The 14,673-nt window shown below is 41.9% G+C and overlaps 2 protein-coding genes and 1 long non-coding RNA gene across 5 annotated transcripts; 2 read left to right on the top strand and 1 right to left on the bottom strand.

Annotated features, from left to right (window-relative positions):
• The first annotated feature begins 91 nt into the window (after positions 1-91).
• Positions 92-4,962, top strand: si:dkey-66a8.7 (PI-PLC X domain-containing protein 1). The gene is made up of 6 exons (XM_061778261.1): positions 92-1,078; positions 1,733-1,869; positions 2,524-2,652; positions 2,741-2,896; positions 2,979-3,162; positions 3,677-4,962. Exons 1-6 carry the CDS (start codon positions 997-999, stop codon positions 3,940-3,942), a joined length of 954 nt encoding a protein of 317 aa, XP_061634245.1. The 5' UTR covers positions 92-996; the 3' UTR covers positions 3,943-4,962.
• On the bottom strand, positions 4,901-14,417 carry gtpbp6 (GTP binding protein 6 (putative)). Of its 2 annotated transcripts, XM_061778254.1 has the most exons (11): positions 13,529-14,404; positions 12,867-13,043; positions 12,658-12,795; positions 12,473-12,543; positions 11,776-11,906; positions 7,710-7,780; positions 7,239-7,397; positions 6,916-7,124; positions 5,965-6,113; positions 5,186-5,338; positions 4,901-5,129 (listed from the first exon to the last, which is right to left on the bottom strand). In XM_061778254.1, exons 1-11 carry the CDS (start codon positions 13,731-13,733, stop codon positions 5,009-5,011), a joined length of 1,584 nt encoding a protein of 527 aa, XP_061634238.1. In that variant the 5' UTR covers positions 13,734-14,404; the 3' UTR covers positions 4,901-5,008. The 2 variants fall into 2 exon arrangements, with proteins under 2 accessions (XP_061634238.1, XP_061634237.1); XM_061778253.1 differs by having other exon boundaries at positions 6,916-7,397; positions 13,529-14,417.
• LOC133480370 (uncharacterized) lies at positions 7,764-13,015 on the top strand. 2 transcript variants are annotated; one of them, XR_009789249.1, is made up of 7 exons: positions 7,764-9,140; positions 9,270-9,353; positions 9,785-9,865; positions 10,484-10,564; positions 10,826-12,564; positions 12,722-12,802; positions 12,877-13,015. It is a non-coding gene; the product is annotated as an uncharacterized LOC133480370 (long non-coding RNA). The 2 variants fall into 2 exon arrangements; XR_009789248.1 differs by having other exon boundaries at positions 7,764-9,353.
• Positions 14,418-14,673: the final 256 nt, after the last annotated feature.

Below are 14,673 nucleotides of genomic sequence, written 5' to 3'. Positions count from 1 at the left end.
CCTCGCCTTACTTTGCGCATGTTAAACACATAAGCACAAACAATATGTAAGTATACAATACGCTGCGCCGCTGCGCCAGTGGAAATGGGCCTTTTGAATGAAAATGTAAAGCGAATGTCCACATGTGGTATTATAGAGGTGGGGGCCTAATGCAAGTGGGAATTTGGTTCTTTTAATAACCAGGGGATTCGCACCCGCGGTTAGTCGAGGGCATACCCCAATTTGGTTATCTTACTCGTAATTTGGTGTCATAAGACAAGTCAGTGGTGCACTATAAAAGTTATAATAATGTAATTATGTACAGGTACATTCCAAAATAAATCATAGAAAAAGAAAATTAGCTATGATTTTTCATAAATCTCTGAGGGCTTTTAAACTCGTGATAGGATTTTCACCCTCAAAATTTGACATTTATGTAGAAGAAATGCCAAGGACAAGAATAATGTTTACCCAGTAGTCATTATTTGTATTGCACGGAACGAGACCAATAGAAATGTCGTCCCGAGAAATCCTCTGCACATTTGAAGCGATACCATTTATTTCCCGATTACGGTTAACGAGCGCGACGTGAGGGAACCATCTTGTCGCTTTTTCATCTTGGTCACGTTGAGTGCGCATGCGTGGCCCTTCCAGGAAGTAAAGCTCACCGGTGCATTGGACGCGCCGTAGCTTAAAGTTGTCAGACCAGCCCGGAACTAAAGAGCTCCATGCTGGACATCGTCCTCCTGTTTAGTGAGGAGGACGATGTCGCTGTGACAAGACCACTTGTCGACCTCTAGCGACAAGCCAGCTGACTAAAAGCGTGGAGTTATTGCGCTTTTGATTTTCTCTCAGGAAGCTACAAACGAGTACTTCCTGTTTACTCTTCGACCTCGGATCTCTTAAAGGGACAGGATGAAATAATCGAACGCGATCGATTCATCGAGCGTGAAATGAGGGAAAAGCTCTTTACGTCGACGCCGTTCCGCGTTCAGCGACTTTGAGGAGCTTTCCGACATGGAGCACTGGTGCGAGGACTGGATGTCGAATTTGCCGGAGGAGCTGCTGGACGTCCCGCTGACCCACTTGGCCATACCTGGTACTGTCTCTTTAATCACTGTCCCAAATCACTCGCTTTCAAACAATGGGTATAAAAAGGGACACCCAGTCATCGACAAGCCCAATTCTCATGAAATTGGGACGTTGTGTTAAACATAAATACAAAACAATACAAGGATTTGAAAATCATGTTCGTCCTAAAATTCGAAGTTCATGATTATTTGCTAAAAACAATTGTTTTATCAGTTTGAACATTACATTTCTGGTCTTTGTAGTGTCATCAATGAAATATAGGTTGAACATGATTTGCAAATCATTGTATTCTGTTTAACACAGCGTCCCAACGTCTTTGGAATTGGGGTTGTATAATGCTACAAATAACCCAAGTATGCCTTCAATTTGTTTAGAATGTTTGATAACAACATGACTACAACTACGTGAGCTGTTGCTCGTGTAACTAAAAAAAAGATAACACAAAATATGATGTTGTACAAACTTCAATTACCCGTGCATTACCTCACAACTATCCGATGTAATTGTGTCATTTAAAAGCACATACTTGGTTTACAAATCAATTCCGATACAGAGGTGTGAGAGAGTACGGGAAAAAAAAAACATTCCTTTCGCATTACATCATTGTCACAACAGTAAACCAGTTTTAGCTGTTCAGGGTGTGCGTGTGTGTGTCTTCCAGGAAGTCATGACACAATGAGCTACTGCTTGGACATCACCTCCCCCTTGGTGAGGTCCGAGTCCGACCTGTTCAGGTTGCTGGATGAATTTTGCTGCTGCCTCACCAGGCCCACCGTCTTTAAATGGGCCACCACGCAGGTGCTTTATTTTTCGGACAACTTGTTATTTGTACCCCCTATATTTGAAAACAGATATGTGGACTTTCTCGGGGTTGAACCGATTCATCGACGAGTCAACTTCACGTTTCACAACTTCCCATCGACATTGAAAACTTGAAGTCGACTAATCGCTAATGACGTGTTTATGGCATCGGCAATTTTCCGATCGGCCAATTTACTGAGGACTTTTGAGTCGCCGTTTCCGCGGTTAGCCGCGCCAGCTTCGGCGGGACCAAGTAAAACTCCACCTTCGCCGCCAAAAACATTTGAAGATCGCTGTACTGTGCTGAAAAATATCAACGACATAATCGATGAATCGACTACAAAAAATCTGTAGTTGTTCAACCCCTACTACGCTACTAGGCAGACTTGCGATCTTTGTATAGATATTAACGACATCTGTTCCACTAGAGTATTTGTAATATTTTTATAGCCTAAAAGTAGCCAACACTAGGTAGCCGTTGATTAAAAAAAAAAAAAAAAAAAATGCAACGTGATTTTTGTTGTTGTTGTTGTTTTTTTACTTCTCAGCACGAGAATTATATCAGTTAATAACGTTGGAAAATATGTGACTACCATCATATTATATGATTATTATGTATTTTTTTCCCCTCCATCTTTTCTCTGCAAACAGGACCGCTGCATCGAGGACCAGCTGTCGATGGGCATTCGATACTTCGACCTGCGGGTGGCGCACAAACCGGGCGACAGTTCGTCCGAGTTGTACTTCACGCACATCTTGTACACGCACGTGACCGTCTTGGTGAGGGCCGCTGCGCGCTCGCTGCCCGAAACATTGGCTACGGGACTAAGGTCAAATCGCGTTGTCGTCTTGGTCGTTGCCCGATCAGGACACGCTGTGGTCCGTGGCCTCCTGGCTGGAGGGTCACCCCAAGGAGGTCGTCATCCTGGCCTGCCGACACTTTGAGGGGCTCAGCGACGCGTTGCATCGCTTCTTCATATGCAATCTCAAGAAGATCTTTGGATCCAAACTCTGTCTGCGCCAGGTGAGCCCTTGCCATACACGATGCGGTACGCTTTGGAGCACGAGACGTTCCCGTAACGCATGTCTTTATTCCCCCCGCACAGGAAGCGGACTGGTCCCTGCGGCGTCTGTGGTCGTCGGGCCGTCAGGTCCTGCTCTCGTACGACGCCGACGTCGCTTCTCGACACGCCGAGCTGCTCCCCGGCATCCCCTACTGGTGGGCCAACCAGCGCACGGCCCGCGCCGCCATCAACTTCCTGGAGTGGAACAAGCAGCTCGGACGGCCGGGTGAGTCCACGTCATACCTGTGCTACCGAAACACGCCGACACGTGTTCGTCCACGTGGCAGAAGACGGCGCACTAGTAAACTCGTCCACGTCCTTTGACCGAAGCTTGAGCAATTTCGAAAACAGGGCAAGTGGCTTGGACTGATGATTTTTGCTTTCTTCTCTGCGGCCGTTGTTTGAGTGGATTAAGCGTCAGTCGAAAAGAAGAGTGAACGTGATTATCACTTTCTTACTATGTATTGAAAAAAAAATACAAATTTATTGTTATTTTTATTTCTTAAATAATCTGCTGTGTGCTGCAGTAACACCTGAATTTCTCCTCTCGGGATCATTATTGGATTATTGGGGAGCGGCTAATTCATGGACTTCTGTTGCTCGGATTGATGGCTGGAATGGCGCCCAAAAACTGAATAGATAAAAAAAAAAAAATGTTTTTTTTTAAAAAACTTGTCTCAAATTCCATCCATTTTCTGTGCCGCGAATCCTCACTGGGGTCGTTGTGTTTGCCTCCGCAGAGGGTTTCTTCGTGGCGGGCCTAAACCTGACGGCGTACAGGAAGTACATCATCACCAACCCCAAGGAGTCTCTGCGCACGCTGAGCCGGGGCCAGTGGCAGAGCCTGAGCGAGTGGGTGAAGGAGCAGACCCCCGGCTCGGACCCCTGCAGCCTCAACATCATCGCCGGGGACTTTGTCGGCCCGCTGCCGCTCTGCCCCCTCGTCGTCGGGCTCAACGGGAAACTGCTGACGGACAAAAAGCGGAGCGCGGAAAACGGATGCTAGCCCGAGTGCCCGGCGGCGGACACTCGCGCCGGCCAATCGACTCTGTTCGTTGAACAATATCTTTATTATATCGAGAGTCGCTAATGTCAAAGTTTGCTTCCCGTGGTGGTCACAATATTAGGGATAGCGCTCACTATGATTCGTGCATCCATCCGTTGTATCGACAGCCATGCAACAACGTGATTAATTAAATCCTGCAGCCTAACGAGTGAATAAGAAGAGCTGCTACTATTGGGAATGTTTTGGTTTCCCTGGTGGTCGCAATATTAGGAACAGCTCTCAGTAGGTTGGAATTAAGACACACTTCCATTGATAAGTGTAAAATATATACGAATCAAATATGGAATACAAAAAAAATAACTCAAATTGACTTTGTTCTGACCAAGCAAGAAACACTTGACTCAGTCTAAAATTCACTTTATTACTTGAGTTGTTAAATGTAAAAAAAAAAAAAAAAAAATCATCGTTTATATATAAAATCAAAATATAAAAATGTCAACAAATTGAACAATCAATAATAGTGCCTCTAAAATGAATACATAATTTGGTTGTTATTTCACACTTTTGATAAATATAAAATATCTATATGAAGAGAATATACCTATGTAATAAAATCAAAACTAAAATTTTAATTTTTAGTCCAAGCCAGAAACAAAAATATAAATAGAGCCTCGAAAATGTACTAATTACCTGGCTGCTTTTAATGCATATTTTAGTTGTTAAATGTTAACAACATAATATATATATAACATTTGATATCAAAATTTAAAAAGTCTAATCAAATAATCTTTACAAATAACCATGAAGTGTAAGACTCCACAATACTCCCTCTGTAATGAACACATTTCTTGTCTCATTTATATTGCAAACTTTACGTGCTGGCTGTAAAGAAGGAAAAAAAAAAAAGTTCAGGAACATTTTGACACTGAAAGCAACGAGCAGCAACCACGTGGTGCAATTATGTAATAATGGCAGCATTTTATTATTTAGGTTTTTTTTTTTTTTTTTTTTTTTATACATACAATCAGTCGTGGGTGTTAGCATCAAATCTTCATGGCGCGCGCCGCTAGCCAAACATCTTCCTGTAGCGTCCGTAGGCGGCGTTGCCGATGACGACCTCGACGACGGCCGAGCCCTCGTCGGCGTCCACGCTCACGTCCTGCACGGCGGCCTCCCTGTACAGCCAACTGACCGCCGCAAAGTTCATCGAGCGCCGTCCCGTCCCGAATTGCGCCGGCCTCACCTTAGCTGCGGCGTGCTGAGGTCCACCTTCAGGCTGAGGACGCGTTTGCCCGTGGCGGCCACGACGCGGCGCTCCACCGCCGCCGCCAGCGCCTCCAGGCCGCGCCCCTCCAGGGCCGAGACGGCCACGGCGTCGGCTTCCGTCGCCTCGTAGCTGAAAAACATGACGGAATGTTTTGATTTACCTTTGTCCTATTGGAAGTCATGCAAACCAGTCCATTTTCATACTGTAGAATTTGATCAATAATGGTAAAGACTGAATTTCATTTTGAAAATCAATTAAACTTACTAATATGAGTATTTGATTTTTTTTTTGGCCAGTCGTTACTCTTCCAAAAGTAATAATTGTTCCATTTTTTCCCCCACACTTTTAACGCCAAAATGTTTTTTACCGCTATGCCCCCCATCGAAGTTGAATGATTTGCAACATCTCTCTTTTTTCTCCCACTGCTTATTACGCCTTTTCTGTGAAAATTAACAAAAATGCATCTTAGTGTCTTCAGAGTTATTTTGTTTGTTTGTTCTTTTCCAAACTCACTCGAGCTGTCCTAAAAGACCTAAATAGTAACTGTCGCCATGGTAACGCTGTTATTGAGCGTACAGGCACGGCTTCAAGTCACATTCTAACTTTCTTATTAGTCATACAAGTGTAAAAGGAAGCGAGAGACCAAAAGTATGGCTTGTACATTCCCCTGACTTTTGCCTGGTTGACGTGACCAAAATAAAATAACATTTTGATTTAAAACAAAAAAACAAAAAAGCCAAAGAAAAAGCTCTTACTCGTCAATGAGGTCGATCTTGTTGTGGACTTCAATCACGGAGTTCATGAGCGCGTCGGGCACGCGGAGGTCCCTCAAGACGCTCAGCACGTTGGCCTTCTGGTTGACGTTCTCCGGATGGCTCACGTCGCGCACGTGAATCAACGCGTCCTGACAAACGTGGACAAGCCAGAAGATTGCGGAAACTTGCTCATTCCAGAAGGATCAAATATAGAAATATTTGTGCTTTTGGAAAGTTTCTAAAACTTCTGTAATTTTAAAAAATTATAATAATAATTGAATTTTATTTCTTTAACATTCTAATGAAACGAAATCACAGTACTTACTTATAATTTTAAAAAGAATGTACACTTTATAATATTTAACATTTCATTTTAAAATTGTATACATTTGTTGATTATTTTGACCAAAGGGTTTCAGGTCCAAAATCATTTATAACCAGGACACATTTTAAGGTAAATTAAGTAAGAATATTTGGTAAAAAAAAAACAGGAGTCATAATAGAATTTTGCAAAAAACAGAAAATGTTAAAAACATACAGTATATATAATAAAAAAAAAATTTTAAGTGATAAAACATTCGTAAACATTTGTTAATACAACTTTTTGGATGATCTTTGTAAGAAAAAAATGTTTTAAAAAAAATCATCTACAGCTTAGGAAAAAATAAAACAATGACTGCAAAGTAATTAGTTTTGTCTAATGATGCTATTTATGGGTACAAATGTTTGAGTAATGCAAACATTTGTCTTTTATTCCACAAACTCTTGAAAACGCAACTCCCAAATTCCCCAAAATGATATTTTCATGTAGAGCATCTATTTGCAGAAAATGAAAAATGTGTTCACAGCTCTATATATTCTCCATTTTCCAGGCCAAAACGATGTACGCTCTTTCCCAATCCAGTCCGCGCATATGATGTCGCGAATGTTCAGTTCGGCGGAGCGACCTACCGAGTGCTTGATGTCCTCCAGCGTGGCGGCAAACGAGTCGATCAGCCGATGCGGCAGCCGCGACAGGAAACCGATGGTGTCCGCGTAGAGGACCGTCACGCGGCCGGGCAGCCGGCCCGCGTGCACCGTCACGTCCAGCGTGGCGAAAAGCCCGTCTCGCGGCTGCAGCCCCGCGTCGCCCGTCAGCGCTTTGATCAACGTCGTTTTACCTGGAGACGCAACGCCGTACGTGATACGGAACGTGTATTGGATCGAAATGAACAAACGAAGAAAAGCGCACTGGAGCGGACGTCCCGGTGGACCGTGCGCAGGTCGGCTCTCACCGCAGTTGGTGTACCCCAGCACGGAGACCAGCGGGAACTCCTTGTGCTTCCGGCGGGAGCGGAGCAGTCGGCGCTTCCTGCTCAGCTTGTCCAGCGCCGAGCGGATCTTCATCTCGCGCTCCCTCAGCAGCCTCTGCTGCACCTCCAGCTGCGTCTCGCCTGCGCCCGTCACCCAGATCAAAGAGGCGGTCATAAGTCAATGTCAAACAAACCCTACGAGAGCAGCTGAACTTGATTTGGGGCAGTTGGAACGCGACTGGTTAATTCTCAACGCGGCCACATCATGCCCCGTTATATGAGGGTGTGCACACTATTGCACATTGTCATGCTCCCCATTCCCGCCTGAGACCTTGTAATACACATGATGACACCGAGGAAGTAAAACAGTTCATTTTGTTTTGACGGGCGAATTATGTGAAATGGCGCGCGCAGTTCTATACTCGAGTACTGTGGGTTTGCGACGCTGGTTACCTGAGCCTCCGATGTAACGAGCGCCTCCGCCCTGCTGGTCCAAGCCGAGGAATTCCTTCTTCAGACGCGACCTGTGAGGAAAAGGTTGACCCTTGAACATCACTTTAACGACAGTCTTATTCTGGAGTTTACATTTGCTGCCATTTTCTTGTTTTTAGTTCACGGAATATATGTACTATATTGTATTCCGACTGTAGTGTGAAAATGGACTTTTATTTCATTTGAATAATTTGATTGTTATTAGTTATGTTGTCCTCTTTATTATACATGTAGATGAATTGTTTATTTATATTGTATTTCATTATTTTATGTATTATGATTCTTGTTAACCTTATCATTTGTTGTAAAGATCCATGTGGGTGAATTGTCTATAATTATTTTTTAATTGTGATGTATTTTAATGTAAGTACATTATTATTGCAGTGTTCAGATTGACTGTAATTTCATTTAAATAATTGTAATGTGTATTCTGCTGTTTTTCTTTATGATCCATTTGTGTAAATTATTATGATCAGTATATTTGTGTACTTTTTAAATTGAATTTAATGATTGTTATTCATCATGTGTGTAAATATATTATTTTTTATTTCATTTTAGGGGGAACCAAAAGCCAAGATGTCGAAACTTTATCAGATTTTAAACGTGCATATTGTATTGTGGTGATTTGCCATTATACCCACGCGGAACCAAATGTTGGTTGATGGGTTTCACACGTTGGTTCGTATGTGCCGGACTTCCAGTTCGTTTTTACGGGTTCTTCGTAAACTCGATATATTCCATAAAGCGTAATACTCAGCCTTCGTCCCCACCACTATAGTCGTATTTAACAGCTGTTATTTACTTAAATATACAACGTATTTATCCTAAAAAAAAAATACGTTGAAAACATTTCCTCTACTCACACGTTGGGTTGTGCGTGCCGGACTTCCGGTTCTCTTCCGGGTTCTTGGTAGGCTCGATTCATTCAATAAAGAGTTCTACTCCGCCTTCGCCACCACTAGAGTTTTATTTAACAGCTGTGTTATTTACTTAAATCCCGGACTACGAGCTACGAAAAAAAACATTGTTGAACACGCTGCGCCGACTGTTTTTTTTTTTGCTCACGGCAAGCTGATACCGATAGTCGACGAGGCCGTGCGTGCAAGGATGCTGAGGAGGGAGCGAAGTACTCAGGCAATGTCTTTTTTCCCCCCTTTTCTGTCGCTTTTGCGTGTTACAAAACAACATCGTCCTATGTCGTTCGCAGTCGCACCTTTACTCCCAGCTGCTATAACGACTGTATGAGGAATTTTAGAGTTAACATTTTTTTTCTTTTTTTTTTGTCTCCAACTTCAGGATCAACTTTCCTTCTCCTCCATCTTAATAGCAATCCGGTTGAATGTTTTTGCGTATCAATTTTCTAAATTTGTCACAATATATATATATTTTTTGGTGGGTAGTGCGTGCATTTTAAGTGTTTGACTTCATAAGCCGTCATAAAGTTCTGAAACGGGCACCTGTAATCTGATGTTACACGTTTTATTCCTTTTTCTTTTTTTGTTTTGGTTTTTTTCATTTTAGGAAACGCATGGAGTTTTGCGATGTGTGAAGAAAACGGGCACCATTTCGGCAACCGATGTGTGGATTGTGGAAAAAAGGACACCGGTAACGGAAACAATTATTATTGTAAAGTAAAATCAGCAACAGTCTTTGTAATTTTGGGTTGTTGTTTTTTTTTTGGGTGGAGGTCAAATGTTCTAATCACAAAGGCGATAGTTATTGTGTTTACATGCATATATATATATATACCTGTGCTTGATTATTATCATTTTTGTCGGAATATGGGAAATGACTAGTTTCGGAATGTTCAGCTGTCATGTTGGGATTGAGGGATCGTCGTCTTGCATCTGCTCCATTGTTACTTATCAAATCTGAAGTATAATTGAAGAGACGAGATCTTTTCAGTGACGTGTATGTAGTCCGCTTCACTCTTCGACTCAATTTAATAGTAAGAATTTTTGGTGGACATGCCAGTTTTGCCAAAAGCTACCTTGCCTGATCAATATGTTACTTGAACTTTCTTTTCGTTGATCTAGAACCCAACCGCAGATATTTCAGCGAAAGAGGAACCCATAGAATCAAATGTTTCCACGGTTAAGACGGAAGAAAAACCTGTGGTATGTATAGTAGATGGTTGAGAAGCACAGCTCAGATTTGTGTTCATTCAATAGCTGAAGGATAGATAGTCAGGTCCGTAGATATTGGGACGTCGACACAATTCTCATCTCTGCAGCTCAACGCACCACCGTAGCGGATTTGAAGATTTGCTTTAACAGCACATTTTCAGCTATAATTTGTAGGAATTGCAGCAGTTTGTATGGACGTCTCCCACTTTTTAAGGGACTAAAAGTAATGGGGGGAAATGATCAATTGTAAACCCAACTTTCACTTTATGCCTCAATACTTGGTTGCAAATTTTTTGCAGTCAGATGCGGCCTGAAGTCTGGAGCGCAAAAACATCACGAGATGCTGGATTTCATCTCCGGTTCCTTGGGCGTGTTCCCTTCAGTTTTGTCGTCAGCAAGTGAAATGCATGCTCAATTGGGTTCAGGTCAGGTAGATAGAGCGGGTTTTTTGTCACTTTTCCGTGCGGCCCTTCGCAGCGCAGATGGACAATGACCGCAAAGGGTTTTGCGGTCAAGCGAGTATTAAAAAGTGAAGGTCTGAAATATGAGTTTAGCTAAAAGCTACCTAGCCTGATCAAAAGGTTAATTTGTTAACTCTCTTGTATGTAGAACACAACTTCAGATATTTCAGCGAAAGAGGAACCCCTAGAATCAAATGTGCCTTCGCTTCCGACTGAAGAAAAATATATGGTATGTATCGTATATCGTTGAGAAAGATCCCATTTTTCATTTGTCTTGTTGCACTGTGTTTAGTTCACGCTAAGATAAGTGTTCTGCGTATGCTGGACATTATTTGGATATTTCTCCCATCTATAACAATGCCGGCACCTGCCGTATAATTAAGAATTGGTATTTTAAGACTTTCAGAATGTGTCGGAAAGTATTTTTAGCCCTAACTGAATGTTGTTGTTGTTTTTTTCTCTTCCTTTTTATTACTATTCTTTCTTGCAGATTTCAAGAGCAGCGCAAACAGACGCTCTACCGGACAAACCGATATTGTGCACTGGATGTCTCAAGCCTATGAACTTTGATTCTCCGAAAGATATTCGCATACAGAATGCTTGCACCTGAGTGGGAAGGAATTTGAAATAGTTATTTCTAGCTTATTAAGCTACAAATATGCTGGTAAATAAATGTTGGGGTAAATGTGGCAAACTAAAACGTGTGCCGCCGCCGCCACCTTCATTTCTAGCAACGAGTAGCTACGCATTTGATTTCATTAGCTCTGTGTACAAAAAGCTACAGTATAAAATATGATCATAAACGTCATCATCTACAGTTTTGAGTGGATCTTTTCCACATTAAGAACTTGGCGTAGAACAATTTTAGGACATCTGGATTCGACATCGGGACACGCAAGGCACACCGGATTGCGTCATCATCTCTGGAAACAAGTCCCGCCCCTTGCAACGCACTCACGGCACACCGAGACGATGATTATTATTTGAAATATATATTATTGCAGCATTGTAATTGAAAATACTAATTTCTCGTGAGCTGATCTAAAAAAATAAAATTAAATGATGTACACCAAAGGCCCATCTCTCAAAAATTGTTCGCAAATTTGTCTCAATACGTTTTGGGGAGTACGTCTCATTGGTCGAGTTAATCCAGCTCGATGCAGTAAAACTGCACATTTTAGAGAGTAGCTTTGGATTGCGGGCGGCCGAAGGAAGGCACACGTGCGAGAAGCAAGCGTGCCGTTTCATCGGCATTTTGATGTGACACACCAATGAGGTGGATGAATTATCTTGGCAAAGGAGAAGTGCTCACCAACACCGATTTAGACAAATTTGTCAACAATATTTCAGAGCAATATATCTGTAAATAAAGCTAATTGATTGATTTATGGAAAACAAATCAACCAGTCGTAACCAGTAGACGCTGTGACGTGGTCGTACCTTAGCAGAGGGATTTCGGCCAGCGAGATCTGCAGCTTGGCCTCTTTGGTCTTGGCGTTACAGCGGAAGATGTGCAGCACCAGCGAGTATCGGTCAAACACCTTCACCCCCCACGCGTCCTCCAGCTCCCTCTGGAGGACGATACACACGTTTGGCGTACTTTAGCGTTCAGATTTTGTCTGCTTCAGCACCGCAAAATGAATGCCAATAAAAAAAAAAGAAAAAGAAAATTACTACTTTCTTTACAATTTCTTTGACAATGAATTAACAACCAAATATTTAATGAAAAAAAAATTTAATGTACATAAAATAGTTTTACTATTTTTCACTTTGTTTACAAAAATTGGTAAAGTAATATATGAAATGTTTTATTTTCCATTCAAATTAATTTAATGATTAAAAATCAATAAATTAACCAATTATTTAATTTGATAAATACAGTTATTTTCATTTGTCAATTTTATCAAAAAAAAAAAAAAAAAAATCAGAATTAATGTCAGTAAAACACACATGAATCCTCCCTACCTTAGCTTTTGGCCAATTCAAAGCTCTGATATGATGGCGACATATCCCATAAACACGACATCCCTGAACGTGCACCGGGAAAAACGTCTCCCCAATAAGTGGTCTTCGGGACCCAGCAAGTTTTCGAACCCGTTTAGCACCCACGGAGAAAGACCGTAAGAGACGACCTTACCTCGGACAACGGCGAGAGACGCTCCACGTTGACCAAAACGGCGGTGACGCCCGCCGTCCGTCTGATCTTCTCTACACGGTGATAAGGAAGACGTGAGTCACATGTCAAGTCCACGTAAATTGACTGCAAACTTCCCAGAAATGACGCGTGACGTTAAACGCAAGGACGACGTGATCACAAAATACCTGTGAGCATCTGGAAGTTCCCTTTGCCAAAGATCTTTTTCTTCTCCGGGGTCTTGGTGGACAGGATGAGCTCGTCCACCACCGACCACTTGTCCAGCGTGTTGACCAGAGCCACGGCCTCGGCCATCATCAGCTCGGCTGCGAGGTTCTCAAATAAATCCACAAATAGGCGACTTGGGGGAAAAGTGGGTGTTGACTGTACTATTTACCTGTTGTCAGGTGCTGCTTCCTGCTTCCCCACTTGACATCCGGGTGGACCACAAAGACCCGGTGTTGGCCCCCTGCCAGAGCCGTGGGGGGCTGCAGCTCCCGGAAGAGCTCGTCCGCCTCCTGCTCCTCCATTGAGTCTTCTTCCTCATCTCCGTCATCATCGTGCTGTGTGAAACCTGCCAAGTACAAATACTGTGTTACTTTAGCAGATTTTTAAGGTATCTGTACTTTAGTTGAGTATTTACTTTTCAGACTTTTTACTTTTACTCCCGACGTGAAAACAGAAATCTGTACTTTGTACTCTTTATTTCGTCGTCATCAAAACGGGTATTAGATATAAATTCCAACTAATCTTCAGAGGCAATATTAGAAAGTCTTAAATGACTGAAAAGACAATATATATATTTTGAGAATAAAATCTTATTTCGCATTTCAAGAAAACGGCATATTTTTTTCCTGGAATCGATTATTTTTGTGAGATGAAGAAAAAGTCCGATTTTTCCGAGGTAAAGTTGTAATGTGAAATTATTATTATTATTATTTTTTTTTAAGTTGTTTCAACGAAAAGGTTCTGTCCTAGTATATTTGACAGTACAGGATGTTAATTTTGCTCCTTTTTTGTACTCTGTACTGTACTTGAGTAAATGAGTACTTTGGCCACCTCTGTCCTCGGTGAAGTCGTCAGAGCGCCTCAGGGTGCATCCAGAGAGGCCAAACGCTCTGCTGCGCTGCGGCCCGGGGGCGTCTCCGTGCCGGGGAATGCAGCTGGTCCACGCCGGGGCCAGCGAGGCTGCTGCCCGGCTGTTGCGTGTGCAGGCTCGGTGCAGGAGGGACGACCACGCGTGAATCCTCCTCACGGTTGCCATGTTAGTCGAGGAGCCTCTTAAATCACTTCATAATACACCGTTTCTTCATACTACATACATACTTGGAAAATATATAGCACCACAATGTACTCCATATCGACCTTTCTCTAATAATATCTTCATAGTTCGGCTCCGGCTGATCCACTGCGTTGACTTTCTAACATATCGTCGTGTATCCCTAAATTTGTACTTGCAGGCAACACTTCCCAACGACTGAATGCTACAATAAGTCCACAGTCGCTGAATACCGAGTAAAAATATAATGCAGTCAAAATGATAGATTTTTCATATTCCTTCTGGACTCATAATTTATCATGTCATTAAAAATGTATGGTATTTTGTTCCCTGCATACGCGACGTGGGTGCCTACAAGGAAAAATGATGGAAAAATTTAACGGCTGCCATGTTGATCTTTACGCCACTTCCGGTACAGGTTTGGTCATTATTTTTTTCAACGAATTAGACGAATACAGAGAGCAACTAAAACCACTAAAAAACACACAGACTAATTAGCATAAAAATATTATTTAATAATAATGATAATAATATTTTGTCATGTTTGTCCCAAAACTGCGTCCAATCTCCCTTTAGCGTGTTGATTCGTGTAATTTACCGAGTTCTTACAACGACTCGAGTGCTATTTTACTCTCAGTAACCACGAAGACAGTGCCTCACTTCCTGTATTTATTTATTTAGTGTGATTCACGAATTACAAAACCACAACACACCCTCTGAAAAGAATAATATAGTTATTATTTTATATATATATATATATATATATATATACTATTGCTTTGTTTTGATTTCTTTGCAGTCTTCAGTTCTTAACGTCACTTCCTTTTTCTACGAATGCTTTATATATATATATATATATATGTATATAAATACATATATACATATATATAAATGTTCTATCACTTAGCAGGGACGCCCAGACTTA

Source organism: Phyllopteryx taeniolatus, chromosome 7 (genome assembly GCF_024500385.1).
Source record: "Phyllopteryx taeniolatus isolate TA_2022b chromosome 7, UOR_Ptae_1.2, whole genome shotgun sequence".
Taxonomy (NCBI): Eukaryota; Metazoa; Chordata; class Actinopteri; order Syngnathiformes; family Syngnathidae; genus Phyllopteryx; species Phyllopteryx taeniolatus.
Note: the sequence above shows the minus strand (reverse complement) of the source record. Positions and strands in the feature narration are given on the sequence as shown.

What these genes read in the sequence shown, in the direction of transcription:
- si:dkey-66a8.7 (XM_061778261.1), top strand. Translation starts at nt 997, where the DNA reads ATGGAGCACTGGTGCGAGGACTGGATGTCGAATTTGCCGGAGGAGCTG. An exon ending in TTAAATGGGCCACCACGCAG is followed by an intron (nt 1,870 to 2,523) that starts GTGCTTTATTTT and finishes CTCTGCAAACAG; the next exon opens with GACCGCTGCATCGAGGACCA. An exon ending in ACACGCACGTGACCGTCTTG is followed by an intron (nt 2,653 to 2,740) that starts GTGAGGGCCGCT and finishes TTGCCCGATCAG; the next exon opens with GACACGCTGTGGTCCGTGGC.
- gtpbp6 (XM_061778253.1), bottom strand. Translation starts at nt 13,733, where the DNA reads ATGGCAACCGTGAGGAGGATTCACGCGTGGTCGTCCCTCCTGCACCGA. An exon ending in GCCGAAATCCCTCTGCTAAG is followed by an intron (nt 7,781 to 11,775) that starts GTACGACCACGT and finishes TTTTCCTCACAG; the next exon opens with GTCGCGTCTGAAGAAGGAAT. An exon ending in TCGTTACATCGGAGGCTCAG is followed by an intron (nt 7,398 to 7,709) that starts GTAACCAGCGTC and finishes TGACGGGCGCAG; the next exon opens with GCGAGACGCAGCTGGAGGTG.